This window comes from Alligator sinensis, unplaced genomic scaffold (assembly GCF_000455745.1).
Source record: "Alligator sinensis unplaced genomic scaffold, ASM45574v1 scaffold611_1, whole genome shotgun sequence".
NCBI lineage: Eukaryota > Metazoa > Chordata > Crocodylia > Alligatoridae > Alligator > Alligator sinensis.
This window is the reverse complement of record NW_005842332.1, coordinates 189598-209034: the sequence shown is the minus strand read 5'-3', so window position 1 is coordinate 209034 and position 19437 is coordinate 189598. Positions and strand designations below refer to the sequence as shown.

Sequence of the window (19437 nt, the reverse complement as noted above, 5' to 3'; positions counted from 1 at the left end):
AGCGTGTGTGTGCCTGCTTCAGGTCTCTGCTAGCTAAAATCTTTCAAAGAAAATGGGTCTGACGGTGAGTTGTAGGTCCCACCTGCATTCACAGCAGCAGAGGGATTGCGGTTCGGGTTTCCCGATGTGCTAATCCTCCCGAGATTTCATGGATTTCAGGTTTGATCCTTTTCCGGCCCCATCAGGCCCAGAACAAAAGGAGGGTTATGAAGTTGGGTGTGTGTACGTGGATATAGACATTTTACTTAGTTAGAATTTTTTAATCCCATTTGGCGACCTCTTATGTCTGCCAATACTCTACTGGTTCTAGCTTTTTAGACTGGCCCTTTCCCTCCCCCCTAAAGAAACTAGGGTTTCTGTGCAGGAAAATACCTTCTGCTATAGCATTCACCCAAAGCCGCTGCTTTGCACCTGCTATTCTTGTGGGGGGAAACTCTTCTTACGAGAGTATTCGAGGGTTTTCCCATCTCCCGTTCCAGATCATAGACACCTTACCTGTAAATTTGACTAGCTTGGGAGCACTTCAGCACACCTAGTTTAATTTAAGTTCTATTTCCAATTAGTTTTCTGGGCTTTTCCCTCCACTGTGGTGCTGAGGAAGAGCAGAAGGAAGTGCCCAGCATCAAAGGGCAACTGGATGGAAGCAGAAGCAGAGGAAACGGCCCCGGAGGCAGTGTCTGTGCCCCTTGGATTGGCAGCAAGGCTCCCATCGTGTCAGTCTTGGCCACGTAACGAGAGAGGAAGCTGAGTTCATAACTTGGCCTTTTACTGAGCTGTTTCGCCTCCGTGTTCCGATTCATGCCCTCCTGTTTCTCCCCAGTGATCTTGGGCAAGCAGGCAGCAACTCGGTACAAAGCCTAGGCACTTCCTTCATGGAGACATGACCCCTTCCTTATACCTCTGTGCACGTGGGTCTGGGCAAGCCGTCCCAAATTAGCTCGAGTGGCTTTGTGATGAGTTCTGTAATTGCATATATGATTCAAGACAGCGTGACGCTGTGATGTAAGCTCCGGTGACCTCTAGTTACCACAAGTTATTACCCGGTTTTATGGACTGGATCAAGATCTTTTGAAGTCCATAATGTTAATAGGCTCTATTTAAAATAGTGGCCAGAAGAATAAAATGCTTTAGCACATCTGTGCCATATTTCAGTGCTGCTTCACTCCTCGGTGTCTTCTTTTTATGGATTTAGTTTCCTAGTGAGGAGTTTTTATAGTGGCTCTAAGAGCAGGTTGGGGAGAAATTTAAGGAATCAGTTGGTTGGAAAAATTGTTGCTTTTCGAGACCGGTTTAAATGCAGCCGGTCCAAGCCGGGAAACTTGAGCTGAGTCTCCGCTTCCTTCCTCAGTGGCCCCTCAAAGGGAGGCAGTTGGTGTCTCAAATCCTTCCTTGATATCAGATGCAGAGATGACTAGAGATTATGCAGGCACCCCGGTGCCTTCATGCTGATGGTAAACGGCACCTTTTTCAACCCCCTTCTCTGGGGGACAGTCCTGGGTTAGTGCAGAATTTGCAGGTGCATAAATCCAGTCCAGATGAGGCACCAGCTGATGTGGGGACCCCGGGTGAGAGGTTTTCAGGAAGCCTGTTCACTGCGATTTTTAGGCAATGCTGCGTCCCATCTGTCCAATGTCCACTTCTGGAAAGGTTGTCTATTAGCAATCATCCATTACCTGGCATCATGGCATCTTCTAGGAGCTCACCTGATCCGTGATCAAGGCCTTGTAGTTGTTATGTAGACAGCTAACACGACTATCTGGTTGCCCATATATAAAAATGCCCTTGATCTGTAGTGAACCTGGACTCTCAGCTGGGTTCAGTTTAGCTATGTAGTATCCCTCCATTCTGCAGTAGAAACCACAAGTGAATTTATAACCATGCAGGGAGCAGCAGGATTCAAACCAGGTTCCAAAAGCTTAGTGGAAAAACCCCTATTTTTCCCTGATCTTTATGTGCAAAATACAGTATTATTATATATGTATCTTTTTAAACGGAGATAATCCCTTTTTGCTCAGCAGGAGAGGACTATATATTCACGTTCGCATAAGAAATTCTGAGGTTTATTCATAATGTCCCTTTTCACGAGTGAAGAATGGGTTAAAAGCTCTCGGTTTTGGAGTAAGTGAAAGCAGAGCTTCTGCTAGGAGTCTGAGCAAGGAGCAGGAGTGTGTTTTATGCATGCTCGGAAGCAGAGAAAGGCGCTTCATTGCCGCTGAACAAAACCCTCTGAACCAGTATTGTCAGGTGTTAATGCCTCTTTCCTTTTCTTGAGCAGGATTATCACAAAATAATCAAAAACCCGATGGACATGGGGACGATCAAGAAGCGGCTGGAACATAACTATTACTGGAGTGCCAGTGAATGTATGCAGGATTTCAACACAATGTTTACAAACTGTTATATCTACAACAAGGTAAAGGAGCCAAGCAATCGGTATAGCATGTGAGGCTGTTACGCTGTAACATTTAACTTGGGATAACTCCCAAGTTAACTCGGGTTAACTTTGTGTGCAAAGCCCTCCTTGCCGCGCTTTGAAATGCCGCTGATGGCAGTCGCATTTCTTTAAGCAAAGCTCTTTTTATATGTTTCTTCCCGGGCATCAGTATAAATGCTGATCTGTTCTAAAGTAGGTAGAGTTCTTCCTATCTTGGGGATTGAGCAACTTGAGACTTTTCAGCCCTTCAAATTGCATTTAGGAAGTCTTTCCGATTAGCTGGCACTTGTCCGTCACTATGTAGGTGTGATGTGGAACGTAAGTGCTAAGTGTTACGTCTCCTTGTCTAGTAAATGGTAACTAAAACCATTACCCTCTTAGCAGCAAGGGGCAGGATGGCAAATCCTATCATAACTCGTTCTTCCCCTGCCTTGCCAGCTTTTGTGCGCTTTGTCAGTAGCTTATTGATTGTGCGTGTGTGTGCGCGTGTACGTGCTCATGTATTTAAAGTGCATTTTATTCCTCATAGTAGTTTTCTGAAGGCCATTTGTCATCATTGACTCTAGCTAGGGAGAAAGCTGGACTAAGCAAATTTAATTAGTTTATGCTACAGAGCGGGGGGACCTGTTTCTGATATCATGGCAGGGGGAATGAGAGCTCATCTGTTCCAGCTCTTTGCCTCCAAGCTGATACGTAGCACAGTGTTGATTTGGGCTCCACAAGATGCTGTCATCTTATTCTCCTGTATTTCAAGGCTGTAGCTTGCTAGCTAGTCCAGGACAGAAAGGAGAGAGAGGGAAAGCAGTATGTTAATTTTCAGAGCTAGGAGAGAGTTAGGTAGTTGGAAGAGACTGTCCAACCTCCTGCCTAAATGTGGGATGTGCTGTTTCTAAACCATCCCAGAAAAATGCTTACTGGCATCATCTGAAAAAAAAAGCTTTGGGAAGGAGATGCCAAAACTTCCTGGGTAACTTGTTCCATTGCCTTATCATTCATACTAAGAAGTGTTTTGTGAGCTTCAGTCTAAATCTTCTTTGCTGTATTTTAAACCCGCTGCCTCTTGTCTTGCCTTCCTGCGGCGGGGGAGAACAGGTGTTTTCCCATATCTCTATGGCAGCTTTTCAAATATTTGAAAATACTGTCATGTTGCATTATGGAACCTGTCCTGTTTTCCAGGCACCGAAGGCACCGTGACATGACGTGACATTGGTGCCTTCAGTCCCTGGAAAACAGGACAGGCTCCTGCCAAGAGAGGAATGAAACCATGAACTTGTAAGGGTTGTCAGCGTGTCTGTGTGCTCCTCGGATGTGAGCGATGCTAGCGCTGCCTTGTCCTCTGCCCCCGCAGCCCACGGATGACATCGTCCTCATGGCTCAAGCCCTGGAGAAGATTTTTCTGCAGAAAGTGGCCCAGATGCCTCAGGAGGAAGTTGAATTGTTGCCGCCGGTTCCAAAAGGCAAAGGTCGCAAGCCAGCAGCAAGCGGACAGAGTGCAGGTTAGTAGCCAACCAGGTTCGTTTAGGTGCGAGAAGGCTGTCGGTGGTCCCCGACCTAACTTCTGCCCTCCCTCACTAGCCAAACATGGAGGAGGATAGGAAAGGAGCACGGCCTCACGCTTAGGACAATGCAGCTGGACCAAAGTCATCTGGATCCTGCTCACCCACCGATTCAGGGCTTGTCTGTTTGCATAAGACATTCGCTTGGCTCTTGTAACAAAACTGCCTCAGCAGCTTGCAGGCTGTCCTACGTTCATCCTCACAGCATCCCTGTGAAGTGGGGCAGTGCTGTTTTCCCCATTGTACAGCTGGGAAACTGAGGTATGAAGCAAGTAGGATCCAGCTCTACGGAGTTGCTTAGGTGCCTCACGCCCATTGATTTCTGTGGGAGTTAGGTACCTAAATACCTTTAAACCCTATGTGATTAGCCCATGGTCACACAGGAAATGTGTAGCAAAGCAGGGACTTGGACCAGGTCTCTTAAATCCTTCCAAGCACCCTAAGTCCCTGGCTTGCTTTCCTGTCTACACCCAGATTGGCACCAGGGTAATGAGAGAGGTGCTTTAAAAACTGTTGGGTTAAGATAGTTCAGAAGATGGTGCGAGCGCGCTTAGGTCAGTTGGAAGTGGGTCTGTTTCTAATTAGGGTGATTTGGATCAATCCGAAGGCTCGTTTGTGGTAAGCTGCCTTTCCACTGAAATCAGATTGCCCATGCTAGGTTTGTGCTAGTTTAGCTGAGCATGGGATCCAACCCCCAATTTGTACAGCTGCAAGTCTTTGTGTTAAACAGCTCTAACTTGCAGCTTTGGGCAAATTCCCCAAATCCCATTTGTGCCTCAGTTTCCCTGTGTCAAGCACAGCTAAAACTTTGCAGGGATGCTGTTACATGTGGGGTGATATGCTTGTGAGGACCCTTTGGCGAGAGTTGCTGCAAAAATGCAAAAGCTGTGTATCACTTTAGCCTGGTAGGAAATATTGGTGTGAATATTCCCCCTCTTTTTGAACCTTTGCACCTCCTAAAATGCCGCGCTGTGTAGTGGGTAGAAGCCTGCATCTGTATAACGGGGGAAGGACAGGAGATCAGGTTCAAAGCAAAGCCGGATTGAGTCCAGTTGGATTTTTTTCCCCCCAGTCCCTCGCTGCTTTGCTCAGTGCAGGCTGTCAGGGGGGTACTAGAGACGGTGCTGTTCTGGGACCGGGCTTGGCTTGCGTGTGGGACTCCCGACAGTGGAAGGGCCTGTCACTTCCCGTAGTATCTGGAGGCAACAGCCCCTCCTGTCGAGCATGGCTGCTACATCACTCACGTTGAATCTTGTTGTCCCAAAGGAGCACAGCAGGCAGCAGCCGTGTCCTCTGTCTCCCCGCCGGCCCCTTTCCAGAACGTCCCTCCCGCCGTGTCGCAGACGCCGGTTATCGCTGCCACGCCAGTGCCAACCATCACTGCAAACGTCCCGCCTGTCACTGCCCCTCCCGCCGCCGCTCCCCCTCCTCCCGCCGCGCCGATCATGCCGGTGGTTCCTCCGACGCCACCGGTAGTCAAGGTAATCCAGAAGTCCAAGGCCCTTTCTCTCTGGGATCCGCAGTCGCGGTAGGCGGCACGGTGCCATAACCGCTGGTTAGAAACAAGTCGTTTCCATTTGCGTTTGCCTTGCCAGCTCTCCAGCCATCACTGAAGTTAAAGCCTTTCGGAGGCCACAAGCCTGTATCCCACCTCTGTCCAAGGAATCTCTCCTTTGCAAGAGTTTGGTAGACTTGTCCCTTTACGGTTTGCTGAATCAAGCCTAAATAATATAAAGTTTGCAGAATCGAGCCTAAAGAATAGGTGAAGGCCTTTCCAGCGCCACTGCGCAGTTCAGTAAGAGTCCAGCCCTGCAGTCTTGCCTCTAGTGTAGGCACTGGGAGTTGTGCCTCAGTGATGCCTTCAGGCTGGATCTCCCGGTAGATGGTATTGGCATTGTCTGCCCATTTCAGACCAGTACTGTCACTGGGAGGAGCAAGTTCCACTCCCCAAATCCCCTTTCCTGACTGTGCTCTGCTTCTGGTTGTGTCCCTGCATAGTGCAGTTCAGGTTGTCAGTTTGCTTGCTTAGTGGAGGGCAGCATTATGATTAGGAGCAATGCAATGGAAATATGGCTTGGGAACCCAAAGATTTCTTTCCTGCTTGAAATTTAACTTCAAACTCTTGGTGCTGACTGGAGAGGCAGAGTTGCCTAGCAAATGATGCTGCATGGAGACTCAGGAGACCTGACTTGTTTTCTTGCCTCTGCTGCTGGCCTGCTGGGTGACCATGGGCAGGTCACTTGTCCTCTCTATTTCAGTTTCCCCATCTGTAAAATGGGGAGATGGATTCTGAGCACCTCTGTGAAGCGCTTGGAGACCTACTCGCTGGAAATGCTAGCTGAGAGCTAGGTATAATTCTTTGTAGAATTATAAACAACAATAATCTGGAATTATTCGTTGTTTATAAGCCGATACCACCCAGAGGCTAACGAACGTGTGCCGGGTGAGATCCAAATATAGTTAAGCGGCGTTGCTATTAATGGGGTACTACAGTGTGAAAGCTTTTTGCATGCTACCCTCTAATCAAAGAGGGCACCATCGTGCCGGAGCTACCTGTGTCATAAGTTTTCAAATTAATGCCACGAGTTGAGGTAACGTTGCATCTGCAGGAGTTAGGAGCACAGAGCTTTCTTCCTTCCCCAAATGCAGCTTCCATTTAGGAATGGAGGAGGAAGAGATTGCTTCAGGTATTCCCTCCCTCCTTTCCCTCCTATTTCCCCCCACAAAGTCCTTTTTTTAATCCTGATATATTCCATGAACAAGCAACTCTTTTGCTCAGGATCAGCTTGTACGTAGGCATATTTCCCTTCCACGTTACAGAAGCAACCAAAATTAGAGTGGTTGAAGTAACACTTCAAAGCGGTCACTGCTGCAAAATGCTCTTCTCCCCACCAGATTCACAAGGAAAGCTAATTTTTTTCAGAGGAATAAAGAGCTGCTGCGGAGAAAAGGACGGGAGGAATTGCACTGTGGGTCTTCATGGCCTGTATGTGGTCTGTTTTGCTTGGGGCCAGACCGTGAAGTGCTTGCTGTCCTGCATCGGGCATTAACTTGCCGGTGTAGTTCTCCTGAATACAGGTGTCATGGCTCGCAAGCCTGGCCTTCAGTCAACATGTCAGGTTACAAAATAGGGCCTGACCTCGCATGTTAGTGTCCAGCTCCATTTGCTTCATTGTAGTAATGCCCAAGGGTTTGCTTCTCCTATCACTAACACCTGTGATATCAGGGTGGGGGGGCGGATATTGAGGCCCCAGGACTTGTGCCAGTGTCAGGCCCCCGGTTGGCACCTGCTTACGTAGGCTGTCAGCTGGACAAACGTTCACAACCTCTGTCTGCTCTCTCACCTTTCAGAAAAAGGGAGTGAAGCGAAAAGCAGACACGACCACCCCCACCACGTCCGCCATCACTGCCAGCCGGAGCGAGTCGCCCACGCCATTGTCCGACCCGAAGCAGGCGAAAGTGGTCGCGCGGCGCGAGAGCGGCGGCCGACCCATCAAACCACCAAAGAAAGACCTCGAGGATGGGGAGGTCCCGCAGCACGCGGGGAAGAAGGGCAAACTCTCTGAGCACCTCAAGTACTGTGACAGCATCCTCAAGGAGATGCTCTCTAAGAAACACGCTGCCTACGCATGGCCCTTTTACAAGCCTGTCGATGCAGAGGCCTTGGAATTACATGACTATCACGATATTATCAAACACCCTATGGATCTCAGTACTGTTAAAGTATGTCCACGTTTACCACCTCTTTTATAGGGTGCCTTAACTCCTCTGGTGGCGAATATAAGATGGGCAAGAGCTCTTGAAGAGGGGCAGCACTTGGCCAGGGAGGGGTGGTGGAAAATTAACCTGAGGTGTGGAACATTTGGAGGTTTTACCATTTGGTTTCCCTTTCTCCATGTCCTGGAACGATTTTCCCTGCTCTCTATTCCAGACAGTCGGATGCTAGCCGCTCTCTTTGCAGATTGTCTGGCTGTTTAAACCAATGCGGGAGGCTCCGAAGTGCTGATGGGCAGTGTTTTATGGGGTTTCATCACTAGGGCACCATATATACAGCAACCACTACCTTCCTCTCTGTTACTGGTTTGGCTTTGTATGGCCCTATGTTGTGGGACTTCACATGGGAGCTGAACATGACCTGGTCGTTGGACGGTGGCTGACCTTGCAAATGTAGCAGTATTACGAGTTGGCAGTAGTTCCCGGCTGCCTCTTTCGAAGGCAGCTCTTTCAGCTTACCTTGTTATGGTCCAATCCGCAGGATGCTTTTATTTAGGGGAGTAAAGGTTTCTCTGAATCCTTCTGGAGTATCCTTGAAGGTTTCCTACTCTGCCTTCTCATCTTTAGGGCTCCAGATTGCTACCACTGTTTTGCCGGTCAGCTGGCTGTAGGACTCTCAGTTGGCGGAGGTGAGATGTTCCTCCACGTGCAGGAGGCTAAGGCTGTTTCTGCTAGCTTTTGCTGTTACGTTGAGGGTCTTCTCTGGGTGAAGCCAGTGAATGATGCTTTCCAAAATACCCATGTGATGTAAGACCAACAATGCGCCCAGTCTCTGTCATTTAAGTACCTTGGCAGATGTTCCCCAGTCTCTGTAAGCACTGTAGCCATGGTCCAGCACACTACATCATGCTGTAACAATGCTATAGTTTGGGGGTACTACAGCAGCATGTTCTCCCTAAGAGGTGGGCATTTTGTCAGTGTGGCCTGCTACACTGTACGTGAGGCTAGGTGCTAACGGTCCTGACCCCATCTCTGGCACCAAGGGCTTGGATGAGTGACTTCACCTTCCTCTGCCTCAGTTTCCTCCCTGCGCTCTGTAAAATGTGTATACCGATACTTACCTACCTCACAGGGGTGTTGTGAGGACAAGTCTATAAGGCACTTATCCAAGTGCGAAGCAGTATGATCTCCAACGCCGAGTCCAGGGCAGTCAGCTCCGTGCTGGCAGAGACACCACAAGCAGCCCCTTTGGGAGTCGTGGCCCAGCCCTGGCGTTGTGAGCTTCCACGGGCCTTCACTCCTTTAAGCCAGAGCCATTGTTGCACTCAGCATCTCTCTTTTTAGATTTGCCACTGAGCCAACCCGAGCTAAAGCCTCCAGCACTTCCTGGAAGGAGGCAAAGTAGAGTGGAGCTTGCGAGTGTCAGTCCTACGGTGGAGAGGATGCTGGTGTGGGCTAGAGCAGTGTTTCTCAACCTTTTAAGTAGCAAGTACCCCCTAACTTCTGAAAATGTTAATAAGTACCCCAACACTCAGTTTTCCAGGGGGTTTTATATTTACACACTAATGTGTGCTATATGTTGGAAGAAGGGCTGTGTATATAAGTCCATGATATGACAGATGTCTGATCTGGTGTGGCCACTTTTTACACCAGGGGTGCACAACTCAAATACGTATCTGGGCTAGAAGTGATGTTGCCCAAAGCTAGGAGGGCTGAACCCAGGGCCAAATTCTTACTGGGGAGGGCACACCAAATTATTACTGGGGAATTTTAATGTGCGGCGCACCAAATTTTTTGCCATAGTTTTGAGAGGAAAAGGGGACGAGAGAGAGTGTTGGGGTACCCATGTACCCCCTGCCTGTCTTGCATACCCCTGGGGTACACGTACCACAGGTTGAGAAACTATGGGCTAGAGGATGGTGACTAGAGGAGGCTGGGGGGTGTCTTGAATTGCAAGCCAGATGTGGGTAGCAGCACGTAGCGGCTCTGGAAAAGGTTGGATTGAATCTGGGAGTCTGGGAGACTGGAAGACATGTCTTCAGTGCTGGCTGTGGACAGGGCTTCAGAGTTTTATTTATTAGGTTTCCCTTCCCTCAGGAGCCTGGGAGAGGTATAGCTGGCATCTCGCCGTCCTTGGGTGATAAGCAGTGGAGGCTCTTGGCTGTGTCCTGCTGTGAGGACAGTCTTCCATCTCCTGCATGGGTCCCATTGAAGTCGGTGGGACTTACAAGGCTTCATCCATATAAATTGGATCACTAGACCATTACTGGGTCACTCGCAGATGTCACCAGGTCCCGATTTCGTCGTAGCCAGTGGCAAAACTCTTGTTCGTGGCACAGCCAGCAGGATGGGGCCCCAATTGAGACTTTTGATTGGTATTTGAGTGCTCCTCCTTGGGTCCTCTTGGAGCAGCTGCGGATGTGGTTGGGCTGGCTAATTATGAAGCGCTTAGGCTGGCTGGATGTCCACTGCTCAGTAAACTGCATGTGCTGTGTCCACAGTTTTACTAGCTTGCATGCCACCGTCCATCTCGCAAGGGGGTGAAGATACCGGATGGATTTAATGGGAGTTGGGGAGGATATTTGTTTCTACCTCAAGCCTTTACAGCTTGCATGACACTGATTGTAATTGTAGTAATAGGATTATTTTGGCTATTGGTAGCATCTTCCCTAGTAGTCTGCACGGAACAGTCCCTAAATCATAGGTAGCCAAGTGTCCCTTGACTAACCCACTCAGGCAGTACATTGACACCAACAAGACTTTATATGGCCTCCTTGAGCCGGCAAGGCACTGAGCGCATTCAAGTCTGCTTGACTTAGTTTTACTGCATGTGAAGAAGGCAAGTAGGAAGAAAGAGGAGTGACGTTCTGACTCTGTTGAAATCAATGGCAACGTTATCGTTGCTTCTAGCAAGGCCAGGGTTTTGTCCAAGGATTATATCGGAGTACAATGCTTTAGACAAGTTGTGTGCTATTAAGATGTAGACATCTCTGGTTTTTGTCTGGCTTTGCATTGATGCTCAGCTCCTTCCTTTCAATCCGTGTTCTTATGGACCTTGAGTCCTTTCTTTGATCTGATCGCACTGTTTAAGCAACTGAGTGGTGTTCTGCCCCTTGCTTACAACTGTGTAGAAGATGCAAGACAAGTCATGGCTGCTGCATAATCCTTTGTATGTATAGATGCCGGAGCTGACTTTCATATAGTGCTGTAGTTACTCAAATATTAAATGAGGTTTTATTCCCCAATAAACATGTGGGGGGGAAGCTCCTTGTCCAATATCCACAGACAAGAAAACCTCATTAAATTCATTATCTATCATTAAACTGCTGCCTAAAGCAGCATGTGCTGAATAATGGAAACCAACTATGAAGTTGATTAAATGCAACCAGTACTGAGCAAGACTATAAAACACACGGCCCATATTGGGCAAACATACTTATGAGAACCTTTCACAAAGATAGGTTAATTTAGCCTATCTGAATAAGATATATTGTAGTGCCCATGGCACTAATCCATGATATATCACTGTATACCTATATATAATATATACAATATAGTGTGTGTGTGTGTGTGTGTATATATAATATATACAATATATAATACAGTGAGATGTATATATACACACACATAGACACACTATATATACACTTACCCAGCAGGGGCAATAGCATGATGTTGCTGTTGGCCCAAGTGGTTTTACTGTATTTGGCAAGGGAGATCCCCTTCTTTCCAGCCTTGAATGACTTGATGTAGTTGAGTGTGGAAACCTGCCCATTGCATTGTGGATGGGCACTCCTACGAGAGTCTACTGTAGCTTCCTGATGGGAGGATCTCGGTTATACATTTTATGGCAATGGGGGATTGCTCTTGGGTTTTCCCTCTAGCATGTTCCTACAGCCTTTTGGTTAGGGGCAGCCGAAACTAGGGAGCATCTGAATCCCCAGGTTTCTGGGGCTTGGGGCTTGCACGTAGGATGCCTGCCATGGATTTGGGAGTATCTGAAACCCAAGAACAATGGGTCTGGGAGGTAGGATACCAGCTGGTGGTACTGCAACACGGACCTGAACGACTCGGCTCTGCTCAGTCAACAGAGTTTGGAACTGATTTGGCTAATTTGGCTTAAGGCATGAAATAAAAATAAAACGTTTGTACTATATGCAAGTAGGTATAAAAGTTCTGCTTGAAAGTGTGTTTATGGCATAGCTGTGCTAAAACTTGCAGAAGTTTCAAAAAAAGTCAAATGAATTATTTCTGGCTGAACAAAGCCTACGGTACCTGTAGTAATTTGCCTACTTTCAAATAACTAGAGGTGTGCTCATTTCAAAATCAGCACTTTGAAATTTGCCCCTTGCTTCCCCATGCTCAGGGGGGGCAGCGTGTGACAGCAAGGGATGGGGAGGGGCTGCAAGAGGATGAAGTTGAGGGGGCAGAGGACAAAGGGGCCATGCGACCCCCCCCCCCCCCCCCCCAGATTTATTTTCTCTGCTGTAGCAGTGGGAAAGGGACAAATTCAAGGCAAGCCTCCAATAATTAGATTCTATACCTGGAAAATTATAACAAATGTATACATTTTCCATATATACAATTGAATTTTTTGTGGGGGTGTCATCTTATAATCAGGGTTCTCTTATATTTGAGTAAATATGATAAGGTTTGGGGTTTTTTTTGTAATAATAAGGTCTCTTTTTGAAGCCCTGCCTGCTATTACTTTCTTCTGAAACATTTTACTCTTCCTCCAGGTTGAGGGAACCTGATTTCCCAGGGAAGGGTATTGTGCATTGTGGTGATGGTGTAGGAATAATATACACGAGCAACTCGCAGCTAACAGAGTATCTTAAGAGCTAGAGGGCTTTACCTGCTGCAAGGTGTTGATTCATCTCGGCGGTCCTGACAGTTTTGGTGTGAAGACCACGACGCCTATTCCTTTAAACAAATGCTGAGTGCATAATGTAGGAAGAAATCTGGTCAGCAACTGTTGTAGGTGCCCTGGAAACTTCTGTTGCTTGGATGATTAAGGGTTGATTTTTCAAGTCCGGGGAGGCATTTCTTTGCAGCAAGCCCAGGTATTGTTGGTAAAGCTCGTGGACTCGGAGATGAGGATGCCAGCAGGTTGGGAGTTATGGCTGTGTCTCCAAGAAGGCAGAGAGGAAAAGAAATGGGCCTGAGCTGTCTTTGGCAAGGCGGCTGATTTGGGAAGCTGAACCTGGTGGAGAGAGTAGCTATACGTCTGATGGGGAGAGTAGTGCAGGGAAGGCTGGGTCGAAACGGAGCGGGGAGAGCCGAGGGAGTTGAGGGGTCTGTATGGGATACGGCACTGTAGAGGTTTCCATTATTAATGAGCACATACCAGGGTGAACTCCACGAGCATCCCAAAGAAGAACGGACGCCTTAGAGGGTGTAATTCCTCCATGGTCCTCGGAGCACAGAGCTGTTTGGTGGAGTGGACAGAAGGAAGGATATAAGCTGAGGTGGGTTCTGGAGCGGACTGGATCAATGACAGGAATGGATTAAATTGTAAGTATGCTGAGGATGCCGCAGGTTATTTGGTAATTACACTGCAATAGCTTAAACGATCGCCGTAGAGCCTGGACTAACACTTGGTACTTCCGTAGCTCTCTGCAAAGGACGAATGTTAGCCAGCCCGTCCAACAAGCCTGCAGTGTTATCTCCGGTTAGCACGGGGCTAAGGGGGCAAGGTTGTGTCCAGGATTGCGCAGAGCAGGACCCGAATCGGCTGACTTTCAGTCTTTTCCTGTGGCCATTAGGTCACGTTCCTCATCAGCCAAGGCAGACATATGGATGTCGCTGGCTTTTATTTACAGGGTAGCAAACAAGCCCCAGTTCTTGCCATATAAGAAGATTTATTGAAGTGCTCGCCTTCAGGATGAAGGATTGTCCCCCGGGGAGCTAGGCATGCTACTCCGTTAATTTTCTTGCAGCAAATTGCTGCAGTCTCCAAGCAGCTGAGTTGAGTGTTTTGAAGGCAGAGATGGGTTTTCAGCGTTCCCTTAATTTTGCCTGTTGGGGAGGCAGTTTTCTCTTGAGGTGTAAAACGCCGCATTTACAAAGCGGCATTTCTTGAGGAGACAAGCCATGTAGATAGCGAGCAGGGCATGGGAAACGTTGAAGCCCTGTTCGGATAATGGGGCGTAGCGACGTTGTTCCACGGCCGGACTCCAAGTGCTGTCTGTAAAGCCGCACGCTGCGGTCCCACCTCATCAGATCGTGAATATGAAAGGTCCCTTAAGCTCCAGGGCTGGGGTTGTGAAAGGGGGCAACGGGAAAGTTGGTGAAAGTCGGGTCCTTAAAAGCGCGGGCGGAGAATCGAATTGCAGCAAGTTAAAAGAGGATGCAAAACATCCGAGCAGCAGCTGGCACTCGGGTAATTGCCCGTCTGCCTGCTCTTGCCTTGTGGTAAGCAAAAGTGGGCAACTGAGCCCTGTTTCATTCTGGGTTGGGCTGCCCCGGGATAGCTTTCCCTCGCCACGGAGCATGCAACTGCTTTTCATGGCAAGTCTCTGCCTCTTGTTAACTTGCTGTAGTTTAATCATTTGTCCATCCTCTATACCAGGTAAGAAACCCCCCGCTTTCTATTCCTTCTCTGACCGGACATTGCAACTGCAAACCTCGCCTCCTCCATCACCGCCGTATCTCCGAAGGTAGTGCCATCACCAAAGACATTTTTGCCCAGTGGGTTTTGTCTTGTGTGAGGTTTTTTTGTTTTGTTTTTTGCAGCGACAAAAATCCACGGATTAAAATGCACTTTGGGCTCAAAAGCCGTTGTTTTTGGATGCAAGCGAAGCCTCCCACGCCGAAATGTATTTTATAGGCCATAATCAGCTGCTGAGTATGCCAGACAAATACAAGCTCATCAAAAAGGCCTTTCATTGCAGGAAGACATATTTTAAAATAAATGGCCTCTTTAGTTTGAAAGTATTGTTTGGTTTTGGACTTGGCCTGAAACATTTTTCTCATATAAGGCCAAACTGTTCTTCGTCTGTAGAGCGCAGTCCTCTCATCCCCTCTGCCCTTGTCCTGCAACTCAAAGGCTTACTAAATCACTGAAAATTGGGCCTGGTAACAGGAGGCCTGACAGGCATCTGGCCATAGCTGCAAAACGAAGCACTGTAGTAACGTTGGTATTCTGCATGCAGATTTCCTGCCAAAATTTGCTCGCTAAGGGTGAAGTTTTCTCCTGTACATCATGCTGTCGTGATGTGCCGCTTAATCCCTGGAAAAGTTATTACAAAGCCCATTCGGTAGCCTGTATCTTCCCCTGAAGATGCAGTGGAGGTGTTAGGACTGTCAGGTTGGGTCGTCGATATATAAGTAGTATTTGGAATCGAAACTCGTGGACCTCTTTTATTAGACCAAGTAAATATAAGTTGCTCTAATAAAAATAAAATAAGAGGTGATCTCTTTTATTAGACCAACTAAATATTTGAATAAGTAGTGCTTGAGCTTTCTGCCATTCTTTGCACAGGGAAGCATTTTCCCCTCGGGGAGCTTGCAGTCTCTGCAGGCAAAGCCCTGGTCACTTTGGTGAGAGAGACGGGTGTATAAAACAGCTGGGTGACCATTGGGCATTTACTTTCTGTGGTGGTAGGGAGATGGTCTTTGCAAAATGCAAGCCTTGCAGTCGACCTGTTCGAATAAGATCCTGCATAATACCCTGCTGCAATACGTTAAGCTAGACGTTACCATTATTTACTGCTGGTCTGTAACTCGAGCGCGGGGAGGAACCCTTCCATTATACAGCTATTCTATATAATAGGCTGCAAGGGGAGTGAGAGTCAAGCTTCAATGGATATGAAAAGGTGGACAAACCTTGGGGGTTATGTAAACGTGTGTGGAAATGCGTGTGCAAGTCACCTGACCGACTTAAGGAAGCCTCCAGCCTTCCTTTCCATCTTCTGTCCTCGCTTAGCAGGTGCCCGACCCTGCAAACCCTGATGTGCCGGCGTCACTGCTGGATCTACCCGTGACATTTTGCTAGGCATATTCAGGGTCAAGGACTTTTCTGTCAGGATCACAGAGGAGCATGTGTGCGCCAGATCTCCAGCTGCTTTAAATGATCGTAGCACCAGAGGTGTCAGTGGAGGTGCAGCTGAGGATGTGGCCCTGTGCATTTTGAAAGCCGACATAATTGGAGAGCGAGCTAGAAGCGGGGAGCTCCGTGCCTCGGCGTCCCGCCGGGGCTCCGTGACCTCCTGGCTGATACAGACTTCCATACCTGTTTTAGGTGACCCTTTCCCTTCTAACAGAAAGCAAACCCTTGGGACGGTTCACAGAATGGCCCTTTAAACAGAATATTTTATACTCTGAAGAGCTCAGTGTGACACAACAGTGAAAGGATTTGATGTATTTCAAAGACCACCGGAAGCCTGAAAAGCATTTAGCAAGTAAGCTACCGGAGGCAAGCAGCTTTTGAGCTACTCCGGGCTCTTCCGTGATGCATGCGTCAGCTCTGCAACCCCTACGCGTGCATTTTGCTTACGGCTTTTCTTTCCCTCCCCCATTCCCCTTTTGGCTTGTTTGTTTGCAGAAAAAAATGGACAGCCGGGAGTACCAGGATGCTCAGGGCTTCGCAGCGGATATTCGGTTAATGTTCTCTAATTGTTACAAGTACAATCCTCCAGACCACGAAGTTGTAGCCATGGCCAGGAAGCTCCAGGTAACGGTGTTGGCAAGCACATCCCTCCCCACCCCACCGTTCCCGTCTGCAAGTTTACTGTAGTGCTGCCGTAGTGGGAGCATTCGGTGGTCTGAGCATACTCCTCTCTTCTTGGTGTCTTTCTCAGGGGGGTCCATGACTTCTCCAGTCTTTGGAAAGGGCCCTTATAACCTTTGAAGAGGGGACAGCCTAGGTTTCCAAAAGATTGGAAGACCACCCAAGCCAGCAGCCCATTGGGCTAGTGTGTTTGGGACACGGCGGGTGCTCCCCTTTTCAACTGGATGATAACGCTCTTTCAACGTGCGATGCAAAGCTGAACTCAATTCCAAGCCAAAGGCAGGGTAGAGGTGCACCTTATACACTAACTGAATCAGATGCATAAGCTTTAGTGAGCTGTAATACCTCGCCATTGCCTTGTAAAGTAAGAGGAGAATGTCCTTGGCCTTGCACGGTATACTCCTTCGAGCACTCTCCTTTGCAGAGCTGGGAGCTGTTGTGCAATCGGAAAACTATGCTAGCAATGTAGCAGCCTAACGCCAGTGTCCAAGGTTTCTGCAGCAGATGTTCTCACACTTGCTAACAAGAAGTCCAGTTAGTGTCAGAGGTTAGGGAATTTACCCCAGGAGTGTGTGGAAGAGCCAACTGCTTCCACCAGTCAGCGACGGGGCTGTCATTAGGAAAGGAAACCCACAGAAAGGCACTTTGGCACTATCAGACAGCATCAAACCCTGGGTCCATCTGGTGCCAGGGAAAGGTAGAAAAACCTCAGAGGAAGTAGATCATTTGCCCTCAACTGAGATCTCACCCTGATCTCCAATAGCGAGTGATTCAGAAAATATTAAAGGAGAGTTTTCCTTTGACTTCAAAGGAGCTTGATCAGCGGCGTTCCCTCTGAGCTGCACGGCCACGCAGGCACGCTCGTCCCACGCTGCCAGGTGCGCCTGCACGGCCGTGCACGCCACACAGCTTAGAGCGAACGCTGTTGATCGGCCCCTTAAGATCATAGACCGAAAGCTTTCTGGTACCAGGATTGTCTTTTTTTTGATCACTTGTCTGTACAGCCCCTAGCACAGCAGGGTCCTGACACTTGATTGGGATTCCTAGTCGGAGGTGTAGCCCATCGAGCCAGGTTTTGTAGCTAATGGCACACAAGAGTAACGCAGTTAGCATGATGTCGGGTTACCATTGACTCCCCAGACTGCATGACCGGGCACCCGTATCCAGCTGGGCCAGCCAGTGCTACTGTATTTACAAATATAACTATCTTAAAAGAGGCAGAGTGAGGGCTTGGTCCCCCTGACTCCAGCCATTTCTGCAGGACGTCTTTGAGATGAGATTCGCAAAGATGCCGGATGAGCCTGCGGAGCCACCCCCGCCGCCGCCTCCGACGGCACCGGTGGTGAGCAAAAGCACGGAAAGCAGCCACAGCAGCGAGGAGAGCTCGTCGGACTCGGACACCTCCGACTCCGAAGAGGAGCGAGCGACCAGGCTGGCTGAGCTCCAGGAGCAGGTGAGGAGCAGGGCCGCAGCCTCGTTGGGTGGCCGCATGCGTGGTATGCCTCTGTATAAGGCGGAGTAGAGCCACGTTTGAGGAGGGGGCAGTTTTCCCCTAGGAAGTCTGTTGTGGCTGGGAGCGTTTTCAGAGCAGGGAAGAAACGTGGTGGGTAGAATAATGTGAATTCTTCTTCCCAGCGGCAAGAGCTGGCATTGACATTGCATGCTTCCTCCAAGGGTCCCAAAGTGTGTAGGACTGACTCCTGAGTGCCAGCAGTTAGCACCAAAAAACACTCCACCCATTTTATGCTCTTTTCCGCCAGAGATGTCAAATTGTCATTAGCCTGCAAAATAGGAAGAGTTTCTGCCCAGGTGTCACTTCTGAGTACATGTACCTAGAGATTTAAAGGGAGTTTTCCCAACCCAAGAGAGATCCAGAGTAAAATCAATACACTCAACCCAGTCCGTGGCTTTCAGCTTCAAAGGTGCAAGTGCGAGACCGAGCATGCGTGACGCCTGGTGTGTTCATGCTGGGGTTTGACTGTCGTCTTTTCCTTCAGCTGAAAGCCGTCCACGAGCAGCTTGCAGCCCTGTCCCAAGCACCAGTGAACAAACCAAAGAAAAAGAAAGAGAAGAAGGAGAAAGAGAAGAAAAAGAAAGACAAGGATAAAGAGAAAGAAAAAGAGAAGCACAAAGTGAAAGCGGAGGAGGAGAAGAAGCCTAAGGTGGCCCAGCCAGCAAAGCAGACCCAGCAGAAAAAAGCACCAGCTAAAAAAGCAAACAGTACGACCACAGCCAACAGGTGGGTCTTTGGCCCCTTCTCGCATGTCTGGATGAGTTAACTTTTCCCATTGACGTAGGTAAATGCTTGCATATCTGGTCGAATGACTGTTGCGTTGCCCTCACCTAGCAAGGGGCAAACCACAAGGTCCGATGGGTCACATCACCCAGACTGTCTGTCTAAAATAGGGATGAGTAAGACTGGGTGGGAATTTCAGTAGCATTAGGCCAATGCCACTTTCCGTTCATGTTGAAATCCATGGTGATGAAGTTCCCAATGACTTCAAGCGAGAGCATAGTCAGCTAAGCCCATCCTCAAAGCACACATGTTAGTAGGAACCGCTGGAGTCTGGAAAACGGAGCTGGGGATGGATCCGTCCCATTTCTGATACCCCATCACTAATGGTGATGAGACTGGGCTTTTGTTTTTTGCTTTTTTGGTAGTCCAGTCAGCCAGAACATGGCACTTCAGCTCTTCTGTTCCAGTCCTAGCTGGATCCCAGTCTTGTAGAAGCACCTGTAACAGTTAAAAATACCCAGTGGAGAGATGAGACTGCCAAGTTAAGCCCATGTTTCAGAACTATCCAAAACCTTAATGCTGTACAGAGCGGCCTGGATTGGGGTTGATCCTTTTGGGCCAAATTCTAGTCCCGCTGTCATCACTGGGCGACTTCAACCTCTTGAGCTGGTCTTATTCATCCCTGTTTTAGACACACCGTGAAACATAGAAAAGGCCCTAATGCCATGCAAGCGAAGCCAGCTGAGAAGGCTGTCTTGTTCCTGCT

At 48.5% G+C, this 19437-nt stretch overlaps 1 protein-coding gene across 9 annotated transcripts in view; it reads left to right on the top strand.

The window, feature by feature from the left end:
- Positions 1-19437, top strand: part of BRD3 (bromodomain containing 3) — a 60623-nt gene that overhangs the window by 28576 nt on the left and 12610 nt on the right. For all 9 annotated transcript variants that reach the window (XR_003095235.1, XM_014522256.2, XM_014522259.2 and 6 more), the window contains 7 exons: positions 2276-2413; positions 3783-3930; positions 5257-5471; positions 7342-7713; positions 16250-16378; positions 17697-17888; positions 18433-18674. Coding sequence is in view for 8 of the 9 variants with exons in the window: in XM_014522256.2 (XP_014377742.1) it covers positions 2276-2413; positions 3783-3930; positions 5257-5471; positions 7342-7713; positions 16250-16378; positions 17697-17888; positions 18433-18674 (1436 nt within the window). In the remaining variant the exon portion in view is untranslated. The remainder of the gene's footprint in view (positions 1-2275; positions 2414-3782; positions 3931-5256; positions 5472-7341; positions 7714-16249; positions 16379-17696; positions 17889-18432; positions 18675-19437) is intronic.